The sequence below is a fragment of the Halichondria panicea genome, chromosome 1, assembly GCF_963675165.1.
Source record: "Halichondria panicea chromosome 1, odHalPani1.1, whole genome shotgun sequence".
NCBI lineage: Eukaryota > Metazoa > Porifera > Demospongiae > Suberitida > Halichondriidae > Halichondria > Halichondria panicea.
In genome coordinates, this window is record NC_087377.1 from 13,335,609 (window position 1) to 13,355,064 (window position 19,456).

A 19,456-nucleotide genomic window follows, 5' to 3' on the forward strand; every position below is an offset into this window, starting at 1 on the left:
AGAACGAGAGTTGTCACATCTTTCAGCCAATTTTTTTTTGCTCTTTTTTGAACAAAGTATCTTGTGAGCCAAGGTGCTACATGCATGCAGGTACGTATAAGGTAGCCTCCTTTGCAGCCTCTCCTTTTTCTGTTCTTTGTCATAGTTCAATAAGATAAAATACGGGACTAATTGGAGGAACAAAGAAAGAAAGAAGGAAGAGACTAAGAAAAAGGAGAGCCTAGACGAGTGGTACACAAGTGAAAATGAATGTGGGCAATCACTAGCTGGGCGGAGCCTAGTTGGGCGGAGTCCAACCAGCGTTGGTTGGACTCCACCCAACTAGGCGGAGCCTGACAGAGCCTACGTAAGCCAGAATCAACATCGTAGACGAGGGCTTACCTAGTAAAGACTAAAGAGACTAAATATCTAAATTTAGCTCAGTTTTTTTTCCTGAGTTCAGAACAGACCCACTTGATTAGTAGATATAATTATTACAGCAGTATAGTCTACTCTACTCTACTCTAGTCTACTCTACTCTACTCTAGTCTACTCTACTCTACTCTAGTCTACTCTACTCTACTCTAGTCTTTCATACTTCCTCTACTGACTAAAGGTCTCACAAAGGCTGACTCTACTGCACTGTACTGCACTGTACTGTTCATAACAGATTATGTTCCTGGTAAATGCGCTCCAAGTACTGTGTGGGAGGACAGTTATTGAGGTTTTCTCTCGCCCACGCTCGTTAAAATTTGTCTACTTCAGTAGGGGATCACGGGACTTAGCAAGGCAGCTCTTCTTTTTCTTAGTTGCTTCCTTCTTTCTTTCTTTGTTCCTCCAATATTTCTCTTCTGTGACAAAGAACAGAAAAAGGAGAGGCTGCGAAGGAGGCTAGGTATAAGGGGCGTATCAAAGTAAAACCATGCGTGCATGAAGCGAGCAGTGAAGCAAAAGAGGCCAGAGAGTTTACCGCACGCGGCCATATTTAATCATTTCCGCCTCGAGTGCCCAGGGCACGCCCCTTTTATAGTCAGCATGCTCGTTGAAGAAGAAGCGAAGTGTGTTGCTGGAAGAGGTGAGTTTCTTTGCTTGCTTGTAGCTCGCATGTTTGCAGGAATGTTACGCTAGGAAGCCTTTTTTGAAGCATTGTAGTTGTCTATTTGGTCATGTTTTATTGATTGCTATTGACTTGATTTTTTTGCAGCCGTGATACAAAAACATCGCGAACCATCCAGTGTGTTGCAGAAACAGCGCGAGCTTTCCACTGTGTTGCAGAACATCGCGAGCATTTCACCAGGCTGTGTTGCAGAAACAGCGCAGGCCTTTTACTGTGTTGCAGAACCATCGCGAATATCCAGCCATGGAAAGATAGAGCTGGATCATCGGAAGCAGTGCAGGCTGCAGGAGTCATTTGTAAGTTGAAACTATACGTCTGCATGTTCATCTTGTGTGTAGCTTGTTGCATGTGGTGTGTGTGTATCTTGTTGCATTCGATTGTTCACTCTCTGGCCTTTGAGTGTATCGGTGTTGCTTTGTTTGTTGAGAGTGGAAGGTTTATGTTCTGGTATTCCGTGTGTCTAAGTGTGGTGGCCCCTTCTTGACTGTGAGGTGTGTAGGTCATGCATGCAGCTTAATAGATACATACTTGCCAGCAAAGCGCACGTTAAATGCATGTATGCACGGCTAAACTCGTGTCGACAACGCTTTTTGTGTACTGTTTTAAATACGCATGGCTAAGAGTATATTACCTGCATGGCCTTGAACCCTTTGGTGGGGGGGGGGGGAGGAGGAGGGATGGTGTCCATAGCACTGAAGTAATCAATCAGAATGTGTGTGGAAGGTTCTTCAACAGTCGGGTCGCAGGACAGCATCTTCTTGTTCTTGAAACCATTGTCGAACCAGCCTTCGGGGTGCAAAGATGGATTACTCATGGCACTCCAGTCTATTGAGGGAGCACTCTGCCGTTAGTAACTGCCTAAAGGGAAAGCAGCACAGGATCCTGCCATAATTGGGATCTCGTTATCAGTTCCAATAGTTAGTTTAATAGCTAGGATCATTAGAATAGCTAGCTATAATATAGTTAGACAACTGCTGCTTATGCTAATCTGTTATGACAGCTTTTTTAGGATCTTAACTCTGTGCCTACTGCACATGGAATTGGTAAGTTCAGGCTTTAACTAAACTATAGGTGTGCCAAGGGAACTGTAGCTTTTGACTGGATTAGTGAAGAGTAGTCTTGAGCACTTGTGCAAGCCTTGCGTGCCAGGCTTGTTGCAACTGGAGTCGACGAGGTCTTCAAGAGCAAGGAGGTGTTGTCTCTGTGAGTCTACTGTTGTTGAACCATCCCACACATTCTGGTTGATTACTTCTGTGCTAGATTAGTTAATGGTACTCACAGTCACAGGGTCCCTTTAGTTTATTATGCCCTTATTGTATTAGTCCCTTGGGCAAGGAAACTACTGGACTACTGGTGGTGGTCCTTCTGTGGTTGATTTGATTGCATGTAGTTACTGTTGTTTTAAACAGAATGCTGTGGGTTTGTTTGCTGACATCGTAACAATTAAAAATGTATACACTGGTACAAGCTTGTTGTGAAAGTTAACGAAACTAACCGATAAGCAACAAGTGGCAGCTGAGGGTGGTCCAATCCACACAGTTGTGTAACCGGTGCTACCAGATCATTGTCCAAAATGACAGATTTTCCTAGGAAAAGTTAGCTCCAAAGTAATAATTATTCTGTATTTACAAACAGCAATAGAAATTTACCTGAGGATACTTCATCTCCTTTGTAGAAGAAATTTGACATCTCTTGTCCAGGACGCACTGCTAGAAGGTGACAATACCTCTGCTGGTGTCGGACACTCACACTGTATGGGACATTCTTAAAGCAGTTTGAGGTGAAACCTTTTAACTCCTTATTCTTGGATTCAAACCGCATACACCATGTGTTTCGTGGTGGACCAAATCTAATGAAATAAAGTATATACTTTATGCATTAATTTAGACATTTTAGAATACCTTAATAGTTCGTCAGGTAGATGCAGAAGATAATGCATCTTTGGAACATAGGGCGAGTTTGGATAGAGTTGCACATATGTTTCTAGCAACAACTCTACTTTCCATGCCAGATCAGAAGCATCTGCCTCTGTAACCACAAATGCGGTCACCATTGTGCAGATATCCCACAGAGTTAGGAGAAAACCCCAGTGTTCATCGCCCTCTGGAACAAAGCCCCCCATGATAAACGGGAATAATCGGATCAGTGCTTTCATCTGAGAAGCTGCGTGTAATGATGATTTATGTGCTTTTTAATTATGAAAGTAAGCATTGTACAAAAGTGGGGAAAATGATATGAACATTCACCTTTCTGTTTGATATGATACTCCATTGTCGACCCAGTAATTGTGTTTGGTTTGGTGTCAAGCTCTGAATATCCGTAATGGTGGGATGCAAGAGACTGATTGAGCTCTGACAAGGTGAAGTACTTCTTGATATTGATAAAAGTAACAAGAAGCTCTTTGAGGAGACGTGGAGCAACACCTAATGAACAGAAGCAGCAATAATAATTATATTTGTGTGCTATTGAATGAATTTTTACCTTCAAATATTGTGTGCATTATGTCGTACGGAAGACATTTGGTGACATCAAAGAATGGAATGTCCAGAAGAATGCTCGCATTATTCACTCCATACGTAGTTGAGTACCCCAAACATCCATTCACATCACTTTCCACTAGCTGACAGTAATGGTTGTGACTATGAGAGTCTCTCAGGGTATACGCACCAACATGAAACTATAAGTAGTTAAAAATTAATACAATTAGCACCAGTGGTTTTTTAACTCACATTATGTTTTAAATCTTCCTTCGAACAAAGACACTGCCTGCATTTCCGTAGCGCAAACCCAACACCTTTTTTAAACCCTCCAAGAAAATTACTAGCAGGTATGTCACCACAGAGACAGACGACAGCTCCATGAAGTACTACCACACCTGAGTCTAGCTCTAACCTGTATCCTTCATCCTGCAATAGCATAATTATTTGAAATGTATACACACGAGATATCCATTATCATAGGTACGTCACAGTAATGTTAAAAAAAAGAAAACTACCAGCAATTAACACTTACTGTTGAAAGCAATTTCATGCATTGAACAAAGTTTCTGAGGAGGATATCACGTGCACTCTGATTCATGTCTGATGACTTAGCCACTCCAAGTAGTTGAATAGCTTGGAGCGATGATCGAAACACTGGTCTTATGTTTCCCAATGTATATATATAGTAAAACACACCTACATGTCATTATAAAAAGGTATAAACCAACATGTAATGCAATTCTCACCAAACTTGTGAACTCCAGCACTGGTTCCGAGAGGATTACAAACTTCAATGTCATCATGATACAGTAAAAACTGTAAACCATCTGGATGTGCTCGAAAGACTGGATGTTTCTTAACAAAGTCCCCATCACAGATATCGCGCATGCTACCATCTGTACTGACATGACTTTTTCCAATGATCTCTTCTCTAACAGCAGGATTTGATAGCAAACTCTGACAATTAAGTTATAAAAATAAAACCAGTGATTGAGTTGGTAAATAGCACAAACCTTCAAGCTCTCCCAGAGATCAATGTAGTACCCCTTAGCCTCAACCTCCTTCAGATGCATCTTGCCGTGGTCATTCACCCAGTCCCAGTTCTTGTCGAGAAGTGATGGTGATGGTTCTCCTAGTAACATACATTTTGTAATTGCATGCATATACAGTAATTTAACATGATGAGATGATAAAACAATGCATGTACCTTCATGCTACATTGTACTGATAACAAAATAATACGTTAATTACCACATAATTGAGATGCTGTTTGTAGTATTTCTCTCTTAACGCTCGTGAAGACAAACCGCTAAACATTTCATCAACATTGCAACATTCTGTGACAATCTTCTTCACGACCTCATCCACAGTGATGCCTTTTTCTTGAAGACAACACAACATTTTCTGCTGCATTTGTCCTGCAGTTTGCTCCATTAGTGTCTGTGTTGATTCGCAAAGATGTTCGATGCTTGAATAATTAAGTGCTAAACTGCTAGTGCTGCGAAGAAGAAACATGGCCCGGTCAAACTTGGGATAAACCGATGTAACCGATGGTAGTGAATCGTCGTCAACGTCATCATTTGTGGTTGTACAAGATTCTGGGTCACTTGTAATTGGATCACTTGCGTCGATCTGAACATCTGTATATAATTATAAAAAATGGTTGAAGTACTTCAAAACTATAGATGTAATATTCAAAACTATAGATGTATTAAATAGTAGTAGTTTTAATGCTAGATCTATTATTATGTATGATCTCATTAGCTGACTTACCATGCTTTCGTAAATGCTTCCTCAAAGTCTCCCATTTTGTTGCTGACTTGCCACATACACTACAATTGACCATAAATCTTGGATCATTTTGATGAAGCAAGAGTGTGCTTTAGCAGAGACTTGTGGGAATAGCACTGAAAAAGACACATGCAACAGGTCACTACACAGTTGTCAGCCATAATTAATACGGAGAGATATATCTATAGAGACCTGATGAGCTAACTGCTTTGCGCGCTTGTATTTATAATATAATAGTTACCAATTTCGATATTAATTTTTTTTATGCAGTTTTATCTAGAGCGCATGCGCACTAGATATAGCCTAGAGCAATATTCTCTAGACTTGTTACTTAGAAACCTTGAAAGAACCTTGAAAGAGATGGAAAAGTTGTCTGTAACTGATGTGGGGAGACTCTTGAGGGAAAACTGCTTTCCTGAAACAGTAGTTTCTGCATTCAAAGGTACAACTCGTAGACTAATAATTATTATAGTGTCTTCTTAGGTATATTCTTAGCTTTTATAGTACATTATTATCTGTTTGCACTTACAGAAAACCTAATTAATGGCATTGCAGTGCTTCAACTACCCAATGACTTTGAGGAATTTAAGCATATGTTGCCGCAGAGTGGATTGAGGATGGCACTCAAATCTCTTCTTGAAAAGGTTAGAATCATTTACACATTTTACTTTAGTACCATAGTTATAAGCAGGTAATTTTAATTGTTGAGTGCTTAAAAGAGTTAACCCATTGTACTGCAATTCTAGAATATGCTACCCATTCTATACCGTGCTCTATTGTACCCATTGTACTGTATTCAACTGCAATTCTCATTCTACCCCATTCTACTGAGCTGAGCATTGTGGTAAATGTGGGCGTTCAACTACAATTGTTGCTAACCACCATAGCACACTACAGGGGCTTCTATTTCATACATTGCACAAGTGTGCAATTCTTTAACAAAGCGGCAATTTTTTGGCCACGAAATACCCTTATTCTGTGGTGTTAAGTTTGAGACATAATATATACGTTCTTTTATAACTACAGGAAAATTGCTCCATGAGTGGTACGATACGTCAAATGAGTGCCAGCTATAATCTGATAGAGGATTACAACATGGGGGATTTTGAGGACGAAGCTGTGGCCAACCATCCTCTAGCAATGCTGCCTGCAAGAAGTGATGAAGCAGCTGAACCACCTGCTAAAAAGCCACGGACAGAAGAGTACGAAGTGCTGGCAGCACCTACGAAGACCCTACCAACTCCTTGCCCACTGGTGCTGGCAGCACCTACGAAGACCCTACCAACTCCGTGCCCACTTCCACCAGTATTCAGTGAGAGAGTAAACAGAGCAATAATAGCGAAACAAATTTACGGAAAAGACAAACTAGCATTAATACGAGAAGCTTCCCTCTTCTATTATGGTCTTTGCCCGAATCCGAAAGGAAATCAGTACGACGAAATGGCTAAGGTTTTGTGTAATAGCTTTGAGCAGCTACGAAACAAGATTGTAATTGACGGATGCTATTGGGTGAGCATTATACAATAATAACAATGCATGCATGTATTATAATTATACATAATTGCAAATTTTTATAGCTATAATTAATCATACAACATGCATGCAGCATACAGTGAAGCAACAGGTTACTATGTTCTTCCGAAATCGGAGAAGGAGGTCAGTACCGTCAGCAATCAAACCTCTCAAGACAGAAAAGGCGCACTTAGTGCAAATAATTGCAGCAAAGCCAGCTGAAGCCGCTCCTGGCCAAGACTCCGTTATCAGTGTGGACGAATGTGCATACGATCGAAACCACGGTCGGTTGTGCGACCAATTCACCAAGAAAGCGCCTAACAATGCAGCAATTACACAGTTAATAAGGGAGACGCACCAACAAAGAAGGAAGAGAATTGGAGATTCAGGTGACAAGATGTCAATTCTTCTTTTGACATAATCCTTTCTTCACAAGAAATCAATGGGTAAGTGCGTTAGCTCTTTAAATTGTTTATTTAACCATAATTATACACCTAATGTTTTCTTGGTTATTTATTGAGTCTTGAAATGTTATAGGTGCTGTTGGAGTTCACGGTAATGTGTGGGGAGGAATCCATCTCTCGAATCAGAGATTCTTGGACTAAGATTGTTCCAACTCTGCTGCAGATGGATGGTGAAGTGCCCACTGACTCTGAAGAAACTCGGAGCTATACAAGGCACTTCTGTTCATTGACACACAACTCAGGCCCGCAGGAGTAGCCTCTAAAGCTGCAGCTGCTTTTACTTTGTATCAAGTAAGTAAAAACAACAACGTATATATACGCATAATTATAGCCGGTAATCAAATATTTTGTCTCCCGAAAATTACCGGCTATATATACGGAGGCAGTAACACTGTAATTCCATTCATGCGTCATTATTGTGGAAGCATGCACCTCAAATTTAACTCTTATTTGTTGCAGGTCGGGACTGATATTGAGGAAGTGACAGCTGAAAAGACCTTTCCAGAGCCAAGGCTTGCAATTTTTGCTGACAAGAGCATGAATGGCATGCAAGCGTTCATCCTTGGTGAAGGAAAGGTTCTCTTTGAAGTATTGGGCGACAGTGTCATTGACTCGGTTATCAGCTTGTTTGCAACATACTACGCCTTCTACGTCAGTTACCCCAAGCCATCACCTGCCTCTGGTCTCCTTCTCTTCATACAGGAAGTGTTGATGGGTGTGAAAGAGACATCTGTAAAAAAAACAGTGAGGTACTCATCATTCATAAACTCGCTAGATAATCATAATTGATACAGTCGGTAACTAACTCGGTAATAACTTGGTAACAGTAAATGTACAGTTGGGGTAACTAATGTTTATCTAGCGAGTTTATGAATGATGAGTACCTCACTGTAAAATTACCGTGCTGAATTTATCACTATATCCAGCTGTAGCCTATATAATCCTATACCTTTCACTTGCAAAGAACATGCTAACAATATCAGGGTAACAGCAAACATAGGAGCTTTTGTCTTCATCACTAGCACTAGCGTTATACGCTGTGACTATTCTTACGGACTGTAAAGGCTGCTTACCTTGCTATATTTTAGTCTCGAGGCCAGACTCCTCAAACAGAGACAGCCACAAATGGGCGTGGCGGAAATGGGTGTGGTAACGATGCTAAAACTTTAATGACTGAGGTAAACATAAATCCTTCATGCATGGTGTCCATAAGATCTCCAAAAAAATATTTTACAGCTTGAGTTGTGTCTTTGTGTATTTCAAGTCACCATTTTTCAACTTACAAGCAACTCAATTGTCTTCAAAGGATTTATATATAGTATCTACGAATACTTGACGATAGTGTGTAACCTTCCACACAACGAGTCGTTTTTGGCCAACGTTAGCTGTTCTGATAATAAAATTGAGCACTCAAACATTCCTTTTAGTAAGTTTTCAGATGATGTTGTGCTGCCATAACATATAATACATAATGACATAATTATAAAAAAAATACTATTTTCAGGTACATACGATATTCAAAACGTAGAAATCATTGTGAGAGGAAATAATGTCACTGTCACTTGCTGGTTTGCTAGAGGGACAACTGCTCGTGGCTTTAAGATTGACATTTTGGGCGTTGAAAATCGTTTAGTGATTTCTATGTTTGTCAACATAAATGAAACTTGTGTAAAAGGTTGTTCATACAGTGCAGATGTGGAGGTTGGTAATTTCACCACTACTGTTTATAATTGGGAACAAGATGGTGGTATACGCAGAGTGTACAGTAGAGAGATTGTTATCATAACCCTCAAGTCCAACTCAACAACAGAGAGTACAGTGATTACAAACATTACTGACTTAGACCCCATTACAACAGTACACTGGGGTAATTATACTGTAACTTCAACCATAATCGGTGCAGGTGTTATTGGAGGTTGTTCTGGTGGAGCAGTTTGCTGCATTATATTAATTACTGTAACGTTAGCAGTGCTGTTCAAGAAAAGAAGGAGAAAATCAAAGAAAAGTGAGTAGATTTCCCAAGATAATTACTTTAATAAGCCATTGCACCATTGCACCACATATATACAGTGTTCGAAGTCAGCAACTGTGAAGCATACTCTATTGTATTGAATATGAGAAAAAATGAAGCGTATAATGAAATTTGTATTGCCAACCATTCACAAATAATTGCTACGGAGCCTCATATGTATGATGTCATAGAAAATGCTCAAGGATCACCTACACTACCTACAGAACCTTTGTATGCAGAAATACGTGTATAGGTAGACAGTTTTATACTGAGAGTTTGAATGCATGCACTATAACTTGTTGACATTTACTTTATTCACATCATGACTGCATGACTAACGATAATAGTAGAATACTGAATTTTGTTGAATGCTAAACAAGCTTGTTTTCATATAACTGTAGGATGGTAACCTGATGTATAGGTACAATACAAAGACAGCTGGCATCGTGTCATGTGCTTGAAAGCTTGTCACGTACGTGTACACATAAGCCGTTTAAAGATAATAAGATACTATAAATAGCATTCCTATTGTTAAATTTCGATGCTGATGCATTATGGCATAACAATTGCATGGTGTAACAATCAATCCCATATATGCATGCAGGACAATGATGAGCTATAAACTAACCTTACCAGATACCGACAGTGTACACAATTTAATGTAGTAGAAGAGCAACTATGATGCACTAGCTGCTTCATAATTATAGCTACAAGTTAGGTACACAGTGAGAGTCGCGACTAACAAACAATAGATCATGTTGGCATTTAATTTATCATAATTATGCCTATAATTATATCAAACTGTGGTGACACGGGGGTGCTGGGGATTTTTGATCCATTATACCCCAACATACAACTTTTCGTTCCACCTCGATATCTAGTCTCGATCATTTGGTTTGGCACGGATTGCTAGCTTGATCTTTACTGCACAAAACTTGACCTGAAATACTATTCTGTATGCTGGCCAGTACTGGCTGCCCTAAACTTTGATGGTTTTTAATGTACGTTTATTACGGCCGGATATGATGTTTTGGGTATTATTTTGGCAGATAATATTGGATTTACACATAGAAAGCAAAATGAGAGCAAAATGATCTGACAGAACTGCAAAATTTGTCATTAGATTCGAGGTATAGGGACCGCTTTTTAGCCGCAGCTATATTCGGAAATGCAGCCATCTCGCCAAGGGTGGCCATATTTAACAAGAGTCTACTGTACATGAAAACTTTGTAAGCTATAATTATGGACAACAAACGTAATATATATATATATACAGTCGTAGCGGTAATCTCAGCTTACAGTTCAGAAGGGCATGAGGGAGGCAGTGTTTTGGCTGTCACCTTGTCAACGTAGGTGAGAGAGAGGGGGTGGGAGGGGGCGAGGCTTCGTCATACTTGTACGTGGGGTTCGGTACAGCATTCATGTTCAACTCTACTGGCAGTGTGAGTGAGTGGATGGAGTAGAGATTGGTTATTGAATGTTCTATACCCATTATTTTTTTGTGCCACATCCGTAGTGTACTATATATACTTCATGCTTTTGTCACGTTGCATTAGCGACCTTAGAGTACAGTGTATACACACATGCAGCCATTGTGCTTGTCCTATATTGAGTTCAGCATGTGAACTATTATTGCCTGCAAATATGAGGTCATACACAGAAAGCATGTGTCAGCAGTGGACAGGTGCACACTAACCATTGTTCTCAAACTATAAATCACGTGCAGCTATTGTACTGTGGTTTCTTTGTTTTGAACTGGCTTAGCGGTTTTTTAATTTTGGCGTTTCAGGCGCGTCACAGCGATGATGTTATGGAACATTTGATTTGGCGATCTTCAGTAAAATTGACCAAATTGCCAGATTTTCCAGTTATACTGTAGCACTGACAGCTATTTTGAATATTGGCTGCAAAAAATTATTACTAATAACTGACTATTATAGCTATAGCCCAAAATGGACATGCAAATAAACAATAGCCATAATTATCAGCAGTATTGCCTAATTGTTGATGTGTACAGTTAGATACACACTTACCTCTACTTGAACATCAATTGACATTGGCTACTGTGAAAGTAGAAGATCAAAGTGTGCAAGATGACAGCAACATGTACAGTAAGTTTATACTCACGACAATTAATAATTGCTGGATCTATAGTATGCATGAAGCTAATAAGAAACTAGACTATTTTGTCTATATTAAAGCTATATATAATTATACAGCAGATCTATCATAGAGAAGTTGATACTGGATTATGTATTAGTTTTATTGCCCAGCACGAGTAAAACATGCCATATATTGCACTGGAGCAGCATAAATGCAGGCCCTCGGGCATTATGCCATCCAGTGCAATATATGGCATGTTGCACGAGGGCGCCTTCAATAACTAACTTGTTGCCCAATGACGTCAAACTCTTCTGATTGGTTAAGTTTTTTCCCTATAAATTGTCATGTGTTTTTGAGTGAATTTTAGTGGATTCATGAATTCCATAATAGGTTTTGTTCCCACAACTAATGAAAAGGTACACCCCGCCAACCCATGTAGTGGGAAATGTTATTAATATCATTCACATGCAGCTCCCCGCTGGGACTCTTAATTAGTCCTGTGCTGAGCTCCATTCCTAGCTAGTGTGTGCATCTAGTGTATGTCACCAAGAGCTTGGAAGCTTTCAAAGGCAGTTTTTTTTGATAGCCTCGAGACCAGGCCGTTCGTTGTCTGAAAGAACGCCTGGTCAAGTTCCAATGTAGAACTTGTCTAATTGTTCCAGGAATTTTTTGGACCGATAATTGCCTGCAACAACCATATACTTATCCGTGAATATCATTACGATGTATGCAGCTAGCTAGTATTGTTGTGTTTACAGTTTCCGATAATCATGTTCACAACCTACTCAAGCCTAACCACTCACTGACTCAGGTAGACGAGTTCTACATTGGAACTTGACCAGGCGTTCTTTCAGACAACGAACGGCCTGGTCTCGAGGCTAGTTTTTTAAGTGTTGTATTATCGTTTCGGCTCTATATCTAGTGGCTTTGTGTACGTTCTACAAGGAGAGGCTGTGACTACAGTACAACATATTTAAAGCTGGGCATTGTATGTAGGTAAAATCAAAGCCACTTGGCTTTAGGTTGGTAAGTAATAATTATTCATTTTTGCCTTAATTAGTAGTAAGCTGGTTTTGAAGCAGCCCATGCATTTAGAAGTCATATCAAGGATTAAAATTAATGTATAGGTATACATGTCTCTTTGTATTCATTGATAGTTAGTTCATTGTATCGGCACAGTAATTTACGACAGAACTTTGCTACATTTCCCTATCATGTTTGTGACTGTACTGGAAGTACTCAACGGTACAGCCAGAACTCCTCTCAAGAATTTACTGTCGAAGCTGCTTTTTGCTGCTTGGAGGGTCTCACTAACTATTGCTACTACCTTGCTGTGACTGTTCCATAGCCATTGGTTAATACATGGAGCTCAGTAGCCAGTTTATAGCAGTACTAGCTAGAAGTATGGGACAGAGGAAATAAAAGAAAATGTTGACCGAAACACGGATCGTCAATGCTATTTACATTGCGTTTCCCACCCTAATACTTATAGATATATATATAAGAAGGGAGAGGGATGGGAAACGACTATGGTTTAGGCTAGCATCTATACACTTCAAGCAGCAAATTTTATCAATGTACTTCATTGTTTTAGGTGGTGGTATTATTTGTTGCTACAGTTACAGGACTAGTGCTTGGTATAGGTATGTACAATTAATTATCATAGTTGTCCTTAATTTACTTGTTACGTATGATGTTTTTTATAGGTCAGGTGGTTGAAATTGCTTCAGATTTAGACGCAGCCGGTCGTAACTTTTCCTGCACTGGTGAAGTTGTCACATACACTTGTTGCGCTCAAGGAACCACCCTGTTTGTACAGTTTCCACCATTAATAAATCAGCAAGCATTCATTAGCAGTGATCCTGTTCCTGATGTTCAGACATTCCCTACTGCTCTGAATGTTATTCTGACCCTGACAAGTGGAATGCCCAATTTTACTGCAAACCTGCAAATCAGAGTGTCAAGTGATCTGCAGCAGATGAATTTTTCCTGTTCTACGGACATTTCTGGCCCTCAGAACGATTTTGTACTAACACTAATTCATGAAGGTAAGTTGTCATGCCGTATATATAGCGGGTAACTTTCGTTGGTGAAAATTTCGTATGAGTGAAATATTTCGTATAGGCTAAATATTTGTACAGCTCAGAATAGTGACATAGAACCTACGAAAATGTCCACCATACGAAAATATCCCGCTATAATTATATGATTATCCTTTTATATACAGCACAAATTGAGCCACCTTCCACTGTGACATTCTCTGGAGACACGACAGTATCATGGACCCCACCTTTGAACCCCCAGTTTGATATTGATTATTATATTGTGAGAATTTACGTGGATGAAGTGTTGTACACGACTAGGAGCTCTCGTGACAATGGTCTGGACGTTACGTTGCCATCTGGAGAAATCACTGCTGATGTCCGTACTGTTAGCACTTGTGGCAGCATTAGCGCTGCGCGACAGTCAGTGGGATCAGTCTCAGGAGGATGTGCAAATGGATCAGTCTCCATTGCAGGTTTGTTTGCTTCTGATTTGTCTGTATATGCCCAGATCACAAAATTGTTAGCGCTGAATCAAAGCACTCAATCTTAAAAATCTATTCTCTCTCCGTAGCTGGCTTTTTGGTTCCCATTGTTCTCATCATCATCGCTGTTATCGTATAGTACTGGCTATTGACCAATTGGGAGAAAAAAAAGGTACGGTCCTAACGGATTTGTAATGGAGTTTGTTTTGGGTGATAGTTTTTAGGTTGATGTGTTTTTCTCACTGTATATATAGATTTGAAGAGAGTCCTGAAACAAGTCTGTCAAGCTAGGACCTTTAGTTAACATACATTATGATACAGTTTGTATTATTAAAATGAGTAATTATGGTACTGTCCTATAAAAGGGACCAACTGAGTATTGGGTGGGATGGTGGGGCATAAATCCCAAATGGATATCTCTTAAAGAAATCTACTGCATTTACACACAGTGCAAGTGCATATAATCCAGTGCATTATGCCATATAATGCAGTGCAATATATGGTAGCCATGGCAGTGATGCAACATGCCATATACTGAGCAATGGATTGCTTTGATCTGCCCACTCACTGGGCAACAAGCATGTGTATAATTATATTCAGGCTTTGGGACACGTTAACACATACATAGTTATACACCTCATTTTACATTTAGCATTTAGCTAATCATAATTATATATATATATACAAGCCTCACCCTCGGTTTATAGGCATACAAAAATGAAAAAACATTTTATTATCTCATAATTGCATGCTTGAAATAGTTCTTAGTGCATGTAACAATCTCAGAGGTGTATATACGTACGGTCGATCAACAATATGACATTATTTATATAAGTAAAAAACTGCGCACAAAAATATACCTTTTCATAAGTGGCAAAAAATTTGCGCAAATTGCCATTTTTTTAGGATGACCGAGGTGACACTTAACTTATGGTGGCGGTGTAATTAGATACATCAACCTACGACAGCTTGTTTTTACTTTATATATGCAATATCTATACTCACCACAGTGCATGCTTTAGCTAATTGCTTAACTTGTGTCAATCAGGACCTTTCTTTTTCTTGCATGTGTCACAGCCAGCCATAGTCACCCCTTTTTCTACTTTGTTCAGAAATCCTTTGCGGCTTTAATTCGAGGAACTTCACTACATAAGCACTAGCACTAAAACTGCATGGATCCCTGCAGGCTTCCTTGCTGGTCCTATAGTCCCAGCATAGCCTATTATAGGTCCCAGTGAGTGATGTGTATTACCAAGAGTTCATGGTATGACCTATCACTGTAGACTAAAAACGTTTTTAATTTAGCTTTACGCTACTGCCTTGGTGAGGTTCATGGTTAAACTGCATGTTGCCTTGTTTATAATAACATTCTAACATTGCCTTGTTTATAATAATGTACCAGTATTAATTTTACTTTTTTTATAGTTGCATAATATATATATAACTACTTTTATAACACTCTATAGTTGTAGGACATAATTATATAAATGTCTGGTTTAGCGCTCTAGTTCTGGACTGTCTATATATAGTAGTCGACTATAGACATTGAAAGTGTCTATATAGACTATAATTATGTTGTTATAATGATCGTTATCTATTGTTCTAGTTTAATCTGCACACCAGAAGTCAATTAGCATTATTTATTAGATGCAGCAATTGCAATGCAGCTACAAACAGTTATTATTTGCAGCACCCAGCTGTTCGTACTGGCTGCTGGTGAGTTTTGCATGTGTGCATGTGGCTAGCTATAGCTATATAAAACTTGATATAGCTATAGCTATACATTTACATTTTTGCAGCTACTCTGACATCCACTCCCACTGTGGCCTGTCCTGGTGACACTGTCATCTTCACCTGCACTCTACCTGGTAGTCTCATACGATGGAAAGTCACTCCTCCAACGGTTCAAGGACCTTCGTTTAGATTGACTTTAATATTCACCGGCAGTGAAAATTTCGCTGTGACTGAGGGTAATCCAGCATTCCGAGGTGTTCTCACTGACTCCAGCGGAGGAATGCTCACTGCCACTCTCACCTCACTGTCTGAGGCCTCCATTGTAGAAGGTACTATGGTGTTGTGTGAGGGAGCAAGCTCACAAGAGGGTCCTCTCACTATCACTGTGGCTGGTGAGTGACTGATGGAATGCATACATGCATGTACACATGCACTGTCAGTTTATCAATACACTCATGCACAGATTCACCCTCCCCTCCACTGAATCCAAGGGTGTCCTCCTCAGCCCAAAACCAACTCAGCTCCTCTATTATCACTCTGGAGTGGGACCCTCCCTCCTCTACTGGTGGTGTGTCTGTCAGCTATGTCCTCATCATATCCCTAAAACCTCTCTCCGGGTCACCAGTCACCGTGGAGACTACCTCAGCACAGATAACTGTCTCATACAACACTCCCTACAATGTGACAATCAGAGCTGACAACTGTGCTGGAATGAGTAATGATGTGATGATGATGATTCTTCCTATTGGTTAGTTTCTATTATAGCTGATCTCTTAAGTGTATAATATTGTTTGCTGCAGTTACCTGCCCCTCCAACCCAATACCTGCGAACAGAGTGACCATCAATGGTGCTCCTCCACCTCTCTCACTAGTAGGATCAACACTAAGCTTCACTTGCAATGGAGAGACAGTACCAGCAACCTGTGAGAGTGATGGACGATGGTCACCTGACCCCACCACTTACATCTGTCCCTCGGGTAAAATTAATGGTGAATCACTGTCATAGTTGTTACTATATAGCCCCTCCTCTCAGATGTCACCTGTGGCTTTCCTGTCGCACCTTCCAGAGGCAGTGTGGACGTTAAGGGCCGGACATCACCCTTTTCGATAGACTCAGTGGTAAAATTATATTGTGACAAGGGACTATTCCCAGCTGGTGATATGTCCAGTACGTGTGAAAATGTGGGTGGAGTGGGAACTTGGAAGCCAGACACGAACATCACATGCAGAGTCATGCCTGGTGAGAATGCCATTGGCTAAATATTTTGTGTGTATTATTACATCTAATTTACATTTCACCGCAGTCAACTGCTCTCTACCCAAAAAGCCATCCAACGGAACTGTAGTAAACTATGAGAGGTTGAATGAGACAGTGTCGGAGGGAACAGTGCTGACTTACAAGTGTGACAATGGACTCTCACTGGCTGGACCCAACACCATCACTTGCACTAATGCTGGTGTCTGGAGTATTGAGCCTGAGGCAATCGTGTGTGTACTTGAATGTGAGTAGCGCTTTTGTTAACGGTTGATATCCTATCAATTTGTTTACCTTCTCCATAGATGATATTTCCACCACCTTATCTACTGGTGCTGCTATCGTTATAAGTATGATCATCACTTTCATTGCGACTCTAGCCACTGGATTCCTCACTGGACTCTTAGTGATGCACCTTTGCTCCCGTAAGAAGGCAGCTGAAGGACAAGCTAACGTAGGACCCACTGTACCAGCTGGTCCTGTTTATGAGGAGGTGTCACCCAAAATGGAAATTAAACTGAAAAGTAACCAAGCATATGAACAGTCAACCAGTGTATACGTATAGGACTGTGAAAGTTTAGCATTAATCCAGTGTCTGCATTTATAGCTTATCAGTTGTATGCGATGTATATATGTATTATAGAGCCAAGGTTTTATACATCAACTTATAATTATAGCGTCTAGATCTGTTGTTTGTAATATTAACACTTGAGAACTGAATGTAAACAGTAACACAAATCAATGTGTACATCTAGCTGTTCATTAAACCATCACAACTCATGACATTATTTTTATGTCAGCAATATTTATTTAACAATTAAAGAAATATATATATACAGTCAAAGAGTAATCTATGATTTGTTAATTGCACATGCATAAACACTGATATACATTCTTGATTGCAGCAAGGGTATAGAAGAAGGTTCTGTATGCACAGAGCACAGTACAGAACCTTCTTCTATACAAAGCTAAGTAACTTCTATAGACAGTACAGATCTAGGTCTAGGTAGATTGTTCTGGATCATTACTGTTCCAGTGGATACTCCCCTTAGATTGAAGGTTCATCTGCATGGAAATTGAATATCTCTACCTTCCAGTTGTCTATAATTTTATGACCTTTAGTAGACCGTCTGAGAGGCTGTATGACTTGAGGTTGAAGTTATTCTTCCTGGTTTTGTGACTCTTCTGGCTGAGCTGGAGATGAGGATATCATCGGCATTTCCTTCAGTTTGCAGCATAATATAGCTAGTCGTTCGTCTTCTATAATTATAGTCTCACTTTGTAAGTTATATTTCCTTATTTTGATACAATCACTCCAGGCGTCCATAGCGAATTGGTACCTGCTTCTCTATAAAATAAGTACTATAGGAATACATGAAGAAACGCTCTTATTATACCTACACTATCAGGGAGCATGTGATTCAGTATATATACGGATGATCCCATGCAGAGCCACTTTGTAGACTTCTACATGTATGTAAAACATCACATGAATCGTTTCCGTTTCCAATCCTTCTTCCTCTTCTATCTATAATTATAATTATTATATATGAATGACCACCACATTACCACCATATTATTTATCTACCACACATTCAAGCTATGTTACCTTTATCCCATACCCCACTGCACATGCATACCATAGTTATTAAACTAGATCTAAGTTGCAAAATTAATGTTCATCAGTTACAATCTTTACTTTTGACATGCAGGAAAACTCCAGATTGGAACTTTAGAACAACTCTATATACGGTAAACAACAACAAGCACAACGTTATACCGTCAGGATACCGTATACATGTATATAGCGCGAATTTTTGAAGGTATACTTATATTTCGTGGAATAGCCTCTAAAAGCATTTCGTTGCACAATTTTCGTGGCTTACCGGAAGCCACACCTTTAATCTTTGCACGTTATAGCAGATAATTCTAATTCAAGAACAATTTTCGTGTATATATTTGTTACTCACAAAATCAGCAGCCCCTCGAAAATTTCGCGCAATACGGTATGTAATATCCACACACAATAAACTCACTGTCTCATGACTGGAGAAAACGTATCTATATAGCAATAGGTAAAGATGTCACATTTTGCTTTTGCACTTTACTTGTCTATGTCCTGTTAAAATAATTATCATGGTGAACTTGTTAGTGATATAAGTATATTCTGTTGGTAGTGATAATTAACTCTCAGATAGGAGGTATGAATATAACAAGAGTGTATTTTGATGTTTGTTCCATTTCAATACAGAGGCCTCATTAGTGTCCAACACGAGTGTGGCGTGTCCTGGAGAGGCAGTTCTGCTCACATGCTCTGTGCCCGGTATTGCATTGCAATGGAGAGTAGATCCTTCAGCAGAGTCTGGGTTGATCTCAGTAGTACAAACGATATATTCTCACTAGCTGGTCGAAGGGATACATTTAGATCAGAAGTGATCATGTTTGAGGCTGTTCTTGTAAGCAATGATGGTGGAACTCTGACG

At 39.7% G+C, this 19,456-nt stretch overlaps 3 protein-coding genes across 6 annotated transcripts; 2 read left to right on the top strand and 1 right to left on the bottom strand.

The window, feature by feature from the left end:
- The first annotated feature begins 338 nt into the window (after positions 1–338).
- Positions 339–8,183, top strand: LOC135349217 (uncharacterized). Of its 2 annotated transcripts, XM_064547732.1 has the most exons (8): positions 339–1,054; positions 1,184–1,392; positions 5,703–5,809; positions 5,899–6,011; positions 6,394–6,876; positions 6,974–7,325; positions 7,417–7,634; positions 7,803–8,183. In XM_064547732.1, the coding sequence occupies exons 3-6, from the start codon at positions 5,728–5,730 to the stop codon at positions 7,298–7,300; spliced, it is 1,005 nt and encodes a 334-aa protein (XP_064403802.1). In that variant the 5' UTR covers positions 339–1,054; positions 1,184–1,392; positions 5,703–5,727; the 3' UTR covers positions 7,301–7,325; positions 7,417–7,634; positions 7,803–8,183. The 2 variants fall into 2 exon arrangements, with proteins under 2 accessions (XP_064403802.1, XP_064403794.1); XM_064547724.1 differs by having other exon boundaries at positions 339–1,392.
- Positions 2,544–11,647, bottom strand: LOC135348853 (uncharacterized). The gene is made up of 12 exons (XM_064547216.1): positions 11,388–11,647; positions 10,654–10,785; positions 5,350–5,483; positions 4,828–5,216; positions 4,590–4,708; positions 4,323–4,533; positions 4,109–4,272; positions 3,826–4,002; positions 3,578–3,773; positions 3,343–3,519; positions 2,998–3,259; positions 2,544–2,945 (listed from the first exon to the last, which is right to left on the bottom strand). Exons 5-12 carry the CDS (start codon positions 4,647–4,649, stop codon positions 2,711–2,713), a joined length of 1,482 nt encoding a protein of 493 aa, XP_064403286.1. The 5' UTR covers positions 4,650–4,708; positions 4,828–5,216; positions 5,350–5,483; positions 10,654–10,785; positions 11,388–11,647; the 3' UTR covers positions 2,544–2,710.
- LOC135348741 (sushi, von Willebrand factor type A, EGF and pentraxin domain-containing protein 1-like) lies at positions 11,049–17,751 on the top strand. 3 transcript variants are annotated; one of them, XM_064547044.1, is made up of 12 exons: positions 11,077–11,465; positions 13,052–13,100; positions 13,164–13,505; positions 13,685–13,975; positions 14,074–14,156; positions 14,239–15,700; positions 15,784–16,110; positions 16,182–16,466; positions 16,519–16,695; positions 16,752–16,958; positions 17,023–17,220; positions 17,279–17,751. In XM_064547044.1, exons 6-12 carry the CDS (start codon positions 15,646–15,648, stop codon positions 17,536–17,538), a joined length of 1,509 nt encoding a protein of 502 aa, XP_064403114.1. In that variant the 5' UTR covers positions 11,077–11,465; positions 13,052–13,100; positions 13,164–13,505; positions 13,685–13,975; positions 14,074–14,156; positions 14,239–15,645; the 3' UTR covers positions 17,539–17,751. The 3 variants fall into 3 exon arrangements, with proteins under 3 accessions (XP_064403131.1, XP_064403114.1, XP_064403123.1); XM_064547053.1 differs by having other exon boundaries at positions 11,078–11,465; positions 13,052–13,094; XM_064547061.1 differs by lacking the exon at positions 13,052–13,100 and having other exon boundaries at positions 11,049–11,465.
- Positions 17,752–19,456: the final 1,705 nt, after the last annotated feature.